Source organism: Chanos chanos, chromosome 2 (assembly GCF_902362185.1).
Source record: "Chanos chanos chromosome 2, fChaCha1.1, whole genome shotgun sequence".
NCBI classification, from domain to species: domain Eukaryota; kingdom Metazoa; phylum Chordata; class Actinopteri; order Gonorynchiformes; family Chanidae; genus Chanos; species Chanos chanos.
Window position 1 is genome coordinate 52647846 of NC_044496.1, and position 8790 is coordinate 52656635.

The following is an 8790-nucleotide window of genomic DNA, read 5'->3' on the forward strand; positions in this document are numbered from 1 at the left end:
GGCTGTTTCTGATCAAGTATATTAGCTGGATATGCAACTTTTCTGTCTGTGTGTTTGACTTTCCAAACCGAATCATCTTTGCACTCAATAGATACATTAGAGTTTAATGTACATGTCTGCTTCAACCGGTCACACTCAATTTGTCTATTAAATTAAAAAAAAAATACAAGAGCTTAATCAAATCAAATAAAATAAAACTGGTCATCACAGCAGAATGGCCCATCTTAAAAGAGTCAGCTTTCAGCCTTCAATTAGGAAGATTCTAGAACAGCATCTACCTTATCCATGAGTTTATAAGTGAAAATTCCCTTTGAAAACAAAAACAAAAAGAGCAAACGCAGTTATGTTTCATCTTTGCTTTGATGTACAGTGTAGATGTTCATTATATGATTAAAGCTGTCGAGAGAGGGAAAAAAAAATTGAGGATATCACACTTGTCTTTGAAACCTCTATCTCTATCATCACAATACTCTATGGATAGTTTCTGCACTGTATACATATTTCTCATACTGTGTTTCTAAGAATTTTAAATGGTCTTTTCTGTGAATGAAACATACATTCAGTGTTCATTACGTTAATAGTTTAACCCCCCCCCCCCCCCCCGACCCAAAAAAAACAAACAAAACAAAACCCAAAAACAACAACAACAACAAAAACATTTTATACATCTTGTTAAGCACTGAGTGTGCTTAGTTAAGAAGCTGTTATTTTGTTTACAATTTACAGAGCAGCCCAAACTTTGGTTTCTAAATGCAACTTAATCAGTACACTTCTCTTGCTTATTTTATATAGATATAAACCAGCTTTTCTTGTTATTTCTCCTGTTCCCACTTTGAAATAGGTTATTACAAATGGTCCTTATGGTAAATAAAATCATTCAAAAAACTTATTACGATTCTATTTTGAGTAATGCACAGTTAAAGAGCAAAAAAAAAAGAAAAGTGTTAACCTATAGTCGCTTGATAAAGTGGCTAGTATGATATCTACATTCTGGTCACTCAGTTTGCTGGTGCACAGGTTCATTGAAAATATAAGGCAAAGTCCCATTTCTCTCCCTAAAACTGTGAGTCCTCACATTTACCAAAATTACCACAATTACCTCACTCAGAACTACTGTCGTCTGGAAATCAACATGCTAAATAAAATAATCGAATCAAGACGAGAACAAAGTATTTCGAAAAATGAAATAAAATTAGCCTCCATTTTGTTCTTTCAGTCATGTTCTCTTTCTCTCTCTCTTACTCTCTCTTTCTCTCTCTCTCTTTTAATCCATGTAATAGACGTAATAAATTTGTCTCTCTGGGATCGGTGGATGGGGCATGTTTGTAGAGGAGAAGGCTGTTTTGTGTGTGTGTGTGTTGGGGGGGGGGGGGGGGGGGGGGGGTTAGGACAGGACTGCGGTGGGGGCGGCAGGTGAGACGGTCTCTGACAGTGCGTGCAGTGCTGAACGTTTTAAAACAGTCTCGCTTGTTTCTTCAGTTCATTCTTCTTCCACAGTGCCAACCGGTCAAAATCTGCCATGGTCATCCCAAACACCTGGTAGAACTCCTCTGGAGAGAGGTGCCGCTATCCAAAGAGTGTGAATTATTACTGAGCGAAGTTCCGTACGTGATCACATACATATATCAATGATAAAGCTGCAATTCTAAGAGGTAGCGCTATTTGTTTTTTTTTTTTCAGTCTTAACCTACCTCCAGTCTGGTTCTGTCCACGTCCTTCGGCAACCTGTTTCGCCCTCTGGTGGTGACTATCAGTGCCTCATAGGGATAAATCTGCCAAGTGATTTTTCAAAGGAATAAGAAACACAATGTTGCCATACACTGCCATAGGTATAAGCATATGGTTTTTTTAAGTCCAATCATAGCATGGAAACTGAGCATTGTTCTTTACTGAGAGCTGATTACCAATGGATCTCCTTTTTCCTCTTACTGGTAACAGCAAGAGGAAATTGCCCTCACTTTCACTGCACACCCTCTAACACAGTGGCTAATACAGACGGGAAGTTTGCCCGAGCGAGAGCAGAGCTTCACACTCTGTCCAGAGCGCTGACTTCACACATCACAGCCCTTCCATGACCTCTGGCCGTCCTGCAGTCCACTGACCCTTTTCCCCCAGGGGACAAACTGAGGGAAATGTCTCGTGGCCTTTTGACCTGGAAGTACTGATTTCTAAGCTCACTTGGTTTTTCCTTGTATTCTGACCAACAGAACTGACCTTTGACCCTGTCTTTCTGTAGTTCCTCTTCAGTGACCTACAGTAAAACTGTGGCTTCCTCTTTTCAAAGCCACTTGCCTGTACAAACTCTGAGAGCTGATACTTCGAGGTCGTTCAAGTTTCAGGATGTTCTCTGTGTGCCTCTATGGGTTTCTTCTAAGCTTATGATACAGGTAGTGTTTCTCTTACCTTGTATTCTGTAAGAGGAAAGGAAAAAAAAAGAACTTAGTATTTATTTGCGAGGACACAAAAACCTGTTCTGTATCATCAGTTGAATATTTATTTGACTTACCCCTGATTTCCCAATTGACCTCATTTCCACTGTCATACTGGAAATAATCTCCACTCTGTCTCTGAAAAATGAGATGAGACACAAAATTAAGGTCAGTTTAATGTTACCACAAAATATTATTACATAAACAATTACTCTAAGGTATAAACTTACACTAACAAATAACAAAATCTCCGTAAAAGACATGATGAGTCACTAGAAAAGTCAAAGTACTGAGCTTAGGTATAGTGATATTTGGTGGAAATCAAACACTGATCCATTGTCATGCAGTTTAATTTGATTTAAGTGTCTAATATTCATCTACTTCTTAGAGAATTCTTACCTTGTGCAATCCATTCCTGCCATATCCTGGTAAAGAAGCTGATTTTGATAAGTAGGAGTCTAAAAAGAAAAGACAAAGATATTTTAAATGTTTAAAATGGGATAGACAAACTGAGCGCCTGAGCAGTGGTGTTCTTCATTCGACATTAAGGTTGGTCTATGAAACACCCTTGTACCTAAATGGACAGTAGAGGGCGCTGGTCACCACTTTAACACCTGTGTTGACCACCTTTTATCACACGAAACATAAACCTCAGTCAACACATCCCAAATTTCATTAACAGCTTTTAATGTTCTCCTATTGGTGCTAATTCCCAGACGACTCTGGCAAAAACTCTAAGAGGAGTCCCAACATGCCCTGGATTCGTCTTACTGCGTTCTTAAGTTCCCTCCTCATTTGCATATCATTTGCATATTCAGGGTCTGTTAAAAAGGTATGGAGCTACAACCGGTGAGGGTCAGGGAGAGGTTACTCACCGTTGTCAGCACTGTAACGAGGAGCTAAAAGATAAGAGAGAGAGAGAGAGAGAGAGAGAGAGAGAGAGAGAGAGAAAGTGAGAACATTCTGTTTAGGTTTCTAAGACTCAGCTACACATCTACATCATTTTTTTTCTCTTTCCCAGACACAGACATTCATTTATTGTGGATAGTACAGCGACACTGTTCTAAAAGGCTCTCTGTTTTCTTCATTTGAATAAAGGGTAAAATTCAGTTCACTGTGGTTGTGCGGTAAGGGGCTGAGATAACGGTTTTGTTCTCGATCGCTGTGCGGAGATCAGCGGAGAGATGCTTAAGCGTGTTAACGTGCGTGGCCTTCGTCGCCCCGGCCCCCGCGGCATCTGAGGCTGCAGGGAGGATCATCTTAAGAGCTTTTAAAAGCAGTAAACAAACAAGAGCCGGGCCCAAAAACGACCCACGGCGGCAAGCAACAAACGCACAGCTCATCATCGCGGTAAATGAAGCTTAAAAACAGCTGATCAAAAGAGAAGGCCGAGGGGAGGGGAATGAGATTGGGGAGAGGGCAAACCAAACAAAACTACAATGATGCTTTTTGTGTGGGGTAACAACACATCCACCCTCTTTCAGATATTCAGACACGAACAAGATGAACGAACTGAGCAAGCAAGACACAGCTTGTGGTTATCACTGCACGAACGAATGCAATGCCTATTGGGAGAAGCCAGAGAAAAAGAGAGAGGGGGAGAGAGAGAGAAAGTGAGAGAGAGAAAGAGAGAGAGAGAAAGAGAGAGAAAGAGAGAGAGGGAGAGAAAGAGAGAGAGAAAGAGAGAGAGAGAGAGAGAGAGAGAGAGAGACAGAGACAGAGAGAGAGAGAGAGAGCTAGCTAATGAGACTCCAAATATGCCTGCAGATTTTACAAAACAAAATACAAAAGCGTCTCTCCCTTGAAAAGATCGTAAAAAGGATGAAATGAGTAGCATTAAAACATCACCACGTCTTCTCAGGGCACAGTTGTCACTGAAGCTCTTCAGAAAACATCTCTCTGGGACACTTTGATCTCAAAACAGCACAGAGATTTATCCCCCACATTCAGTTACCACTCCCTTACTCATATGGTAGAGAGATGTCTGGAAAGTGGATCTCTACAAATAAAGGATTACTAAAAGACAGATCCATCCTGACTTCAGAGCTGTCAATACTGTATTACTCCGCTGAAAGATTCCCTTCCAAATGATTAAACTGGCAAACTGCGGAGCGAAACTGAGGGTGTGGATGTATCAGCGCAGCTGTATAGCATTAGCTTGTCAATCTAATCCAGTCATCCAACATATGACCACAGTATCTTAATCCCTGTTTGACAAGGTTGTACACCCCTGTCTCATATCTAATCCTTTTCGTGACTTGAGCATATCATGATGTCTCTCCACCATTCCTCATGGGGGGGTGGGGGGTGGCATGCCAACTCTTACTCCTCATGCATAAAACAGGATATGGAAGGACTGGTACACATACATGGAAACGTCATCGGGGAGAGGGAGACATAGGAAGAATGAAGCCAGATCCGTGTGAGGAAAGGAGGAGAGGGAAGAGAGAGAGAGAGAAAGAGAGAGAGAGAGAGAGAGAGAGAGAGAGAGAGAAGGGGGGAGCAGGGAAGGAGTGGATGAAGGGAAAATTCCAGCTCCTTTGTGCACTTCCCCATGAGAAACACAGAATTAGAAATGAAGGGAGAGGCGCGCGCACACACACACACACACACACACACACACACACACATACGCAGATGAGGAGAAGTGGGAGAGAGACGAAAAAGAGAGACGCCGAGAGTTAAAGTCACAAGCAAAGCCGGGGATGAGGTGAGAGGCGGGGACGACAAACAGAGTACCAGCAGCTAAACAACAAAGAGAGAGAGAGAAAAAAAAAACCCAACAACGCTCATCCGCCCTACGAACAGAACGACTCCCAGTAACCACAAGGGAACAGAAAAAGAATGTATTTCGAAACCCTCGGTGGAAGCATGTAAACTTAGAAATTATATTGTCAAAGAGAAACTGGCCGTCGTCCAAGACCTCACCCTTTCCCCTTGCCATAAGAACGCGTCCTCTGCCTTCCTCTGACATTTATGCGCGGGGTTTGGAGAAGTCTGTGAGTCAAAAGTAACTGCGGTGGTCACATACTCTCCCACTCTCACACAGGTAGGTAAAGGTCAGTCTGCCTGAGAACATGGCTGTGTGGTGGTTTTCAAGTTGGTTTGTGGCTGGATCAACATCTTCTATGAGGCAAATAGACCAGAGTCTATACGTATGAGCCATCTCAGAGTCAGAGCGCTGATCTGGGATCAGCCCCTCTTTGGTCTATGTAACTATTTATTTAGGGTTATGAACGGTAAGAATTGATCCTAGATAGCACTCTTTACTATAGTTGAGCCAAAAAATGTGTTTATGTAATGTGTACATTGTAATAATATCTCACTAAGTCACCCTGGCAACAATACTTCATGAGACAATAACAATATTATCTAAAACAGATATACTAGATGATATATACTCTGAGTGGGGTTTCAGATGGTCTAGGAATATAAAACACAGACACCTTGGGCTTAATCTGGCAGTTAAAGTCCACTTAAGCGTTTGACCGTCTTCATGAGATGTGACAAAAGTCACGACTCCACTGAAAACAGTGTTATTCACTGAGTAACTGTGATTTAAACTCTCTGATTTGTAGCTAAACAAACCGGTTTTCACAACCGCATACTGTGCCGATTCATATAGTACCTGTTGTCAAACTGTTTATCTCTCTAAGCTTTTCACTGGGTGAGAGTGGGAACAGAGAGGGAGTGGTGGAGGATACAACATTTCCAAAAGAAAAGAAATTTGTAGATACAGTGAAAGGATTAGGAAGCTCAAATCTGATTCTTCATCAGCCTAAATATAACATTATTATAAGACAGTCACAGCAACTGCCACAAATTCAGGTGTTTCTCTGTAAAATAATGTTGGTATCTCCCTGATTGAGAAGGTCTCTCTTTGTGTGTGTGTGTGTGTGTGTGTGTGTATCATGAAATGGATTGATGATGTGTGTAACTGTTCTCTGTGTGTGTGTGTGTCAATGCCCTGTGATATCAAATTAATGTAACATTAACTCTCTTTTGATCAACTGTTTGACTGGAGCACTCACAGCCGTTTACACTGCTGGTGTAACCCATGCTGTGGAGTGTCTCCTTGCTCCCACTACGGGAGTTCCGCGCGCTACCCCAGGGGTCGTTGTCATAGGAACCAGAGCGGGCTTTCATCTCTTCCTTTAGGATCATTCTGCCAATTCCACCCTGGATCTACAGTAAGAGAGAGAGTGAGAGAGAGAAAGTGAGAGGGGGGGTGTAGTTTAGTTAGGATTAAATAGGGCAGCATTAAGACTATCTTGAGTCAGATCTGAGTGAATACATTTGACTCTTGACTTGTGCAAATTAAAACAAACTGACAAATCTTATAAAGAACTTCAGCCTAAACTTCAGATGGAAGGGAGACAGAGGTGTGAAGGTATTAAGACAGATAGAGAAGAAGAAAAAAAGGGAATTCTTTATTGACGTACTCTTTGAAGACTGTGATTCCAACCATCCTCTTCACCCCCTGTTGAAAATCTTCTCCTAGGAACACGTAAAGCTGAGAAAGACACGCACCCCCCCACACACACACACACAGAAGGAGAGAGAGAGAGAAATGGTTGTTAATAATGTCTACAGATGAAAGACATGCTAAGGATCGGGAGAACAAGTGAAGTAACACTAAGGAAGGCAGAAGGAGTGAGTGTGTTACGCAACAAACACTTTACAGGAAGGAAAATACAGCGATGTCTAATTAAACTTCTAACTTTGCATCAATCTGTTAAGCAGTTTGAGATTCCGAACCGACAGACAAACAAACAAACGCTAAGCCTGAAAATATTGCATCGGCGTTAACAGAGGCAGCATAATCGCTCATCGTTTAAAAACCTTTTCATCCACCCTTTGAGATCTGTAGCGTACAGTTTGAAAAGATCAAAGACAGATCGCAAACAGTCGCATAATTACTGCACTGCAGCTAAAGCAATTACTGTAAATATCTGCCCCTCTCGTTCTATTATGTCACGTAGAATTTCTACTTTCACACACAATAGTCTGAAAATATAGAATGCTACATGTTATTTCTTTGTTTATATTTGTTCTGCGGCACCTACATTTAGGGGAGCCGGTATAATGGTAGTAATCGGATTCAGTCTGTTGGTAATTCTCGGGTGAGTAAGCAGCTGGGAACTTGGAGGTCTGGAGAATGTCTTCACTGGTCTTGCTTTTCATCGCTGGATTATTGAGATTGTCTGCAGAGAGACGCGCATGAAAAATAATGATGACAACGGCAATGGGTATTTGTCAATCACCTGCGGCCATCCATATTATTCAAAGACACAAACACAGACACATGGGAAGAGAGAGAGAGAGAGAGAGAGAGAGAGAGAGAATACAGGACAATACAGTCAGCATTAATACTTCTGAACACATTCGGCTAATTTCAGACAGGATGGTTTTGGGACGTTTTTGCTTCGACTCATTGTTAAGGTGGTTCAGTTCACTGACGTGGATGCCAGCATTGCAGTATTTGGACTCCCTCCTTATTAAAGCAATACCATTCACTGATTGGTGAAAATTCATAACGTGCTAATATTTTGATGGTTCTTCTTTAGTACATATTGAAACCAAATGCTCATTAACTGTGTCAAGCAGTAAGATGTGTACAATGATGACAGAATATGAATCCAACTTCTGTAAGCATTAGGTTCAGATTTCAAAGTAATAGTTTAGGTCACAAAGGATATTCTCTAAAGATGAGTGCAGCATATGGAGGACAACAGAATGGACTGGCACAAAGACAGAAACAAGCAGACAGACAGACAGACAGACAGACAGACGGGCTGAAGGATGAGAGAGTACTTACAGAATGAAAGGTTGACCGAGGAAAGTACGGCAGAAGAGTGGAGGGAATTGATTTAAAGTGATTAAAAAAAAAGACAAAAAAGGGGAAAAAAGGGAAGGATTATTTGCATTCAAAAAGGAAATACTGAGTGAGATATAGATTTGGTACCCACATGGATGAAACTTAAATCCATAAATAAACTTTGACACCCCCTTCCCCAAAAAAGAAAAAAAAATGAAGCCTTTAAAATATATATGCAGCTCTTCCACATGGGTAGCAAAGGGCTTTCTAATGAAGAGTTCATTACAGGCTTGCTGATATGGAGGCAAACTGCTACTTCACTGAGTATTCACATAAATATTTATCCGACTTTTAAAACACCGTAGAATAAAAAGTAAATTATGTAAGCCTGCGTTAGATCCAGCAGCTCCTCTGTGTGTGTGTGTGTGTGTGTGTGTGTGTGTGTGTGCGCGCCCCTACACAGGACTCACATGAAGGTCTCGGACAAGGTTATGTCAGAGAGTCAAAGGAGTCAAGTTATTACAAGACTATTCCTCCATACAG

The 8790-nt window shown here is 41.4% G+C and overlaps 1 protein-coding gene across 2 annotated transcripts in view; it reads right to left on the bottom strand.

The window, feature by feature from the left end:
- Positions 1–1452: 1452 nt before the first annotated feature.
- The window catches only part of ablim3 (actin binding LIM protein family, member 3), a 51837-nt gene continuing 44499 nt past the window's right edge, over positions 1453–8790 (bottom strand). The window contains exons 15-23 of one of the 2 annotated variants that reach the window (XM_030764647.1): positions 7496–7615; positions 6872–6942; positions 6461–6614; positions 3305–3328; positions 2829–2887; positions 2507–2567; positions 2404–2411; positions 1692–1772; positions 1453–1566 (exon numbers count right to left, since the gene is read on the bottom strand). In XM_030764647.1, coding sequence (XP_030620507.1) covers positions 1453–1566; positions 1692–1772; positions 2404–2411; positions 2507–2567; positions 2829–2887; positions 3305–3328; positions 6461–6614; positions 6872–6942; positions 7496–7615 — 692 coding nt within the window. Of the gene's footprint in view, positions 1567–1691; positions 1773–2403; positions 2412–2506; positions 2568–2828; positions 2888–3304; positions 3329–6460; positions 6615–6871; positions 6943–7495; positions 7634–8790 lie in introns of both variants that reach the window. The other variant, XM_030764645.1, reaches the window with a different exon arrangement.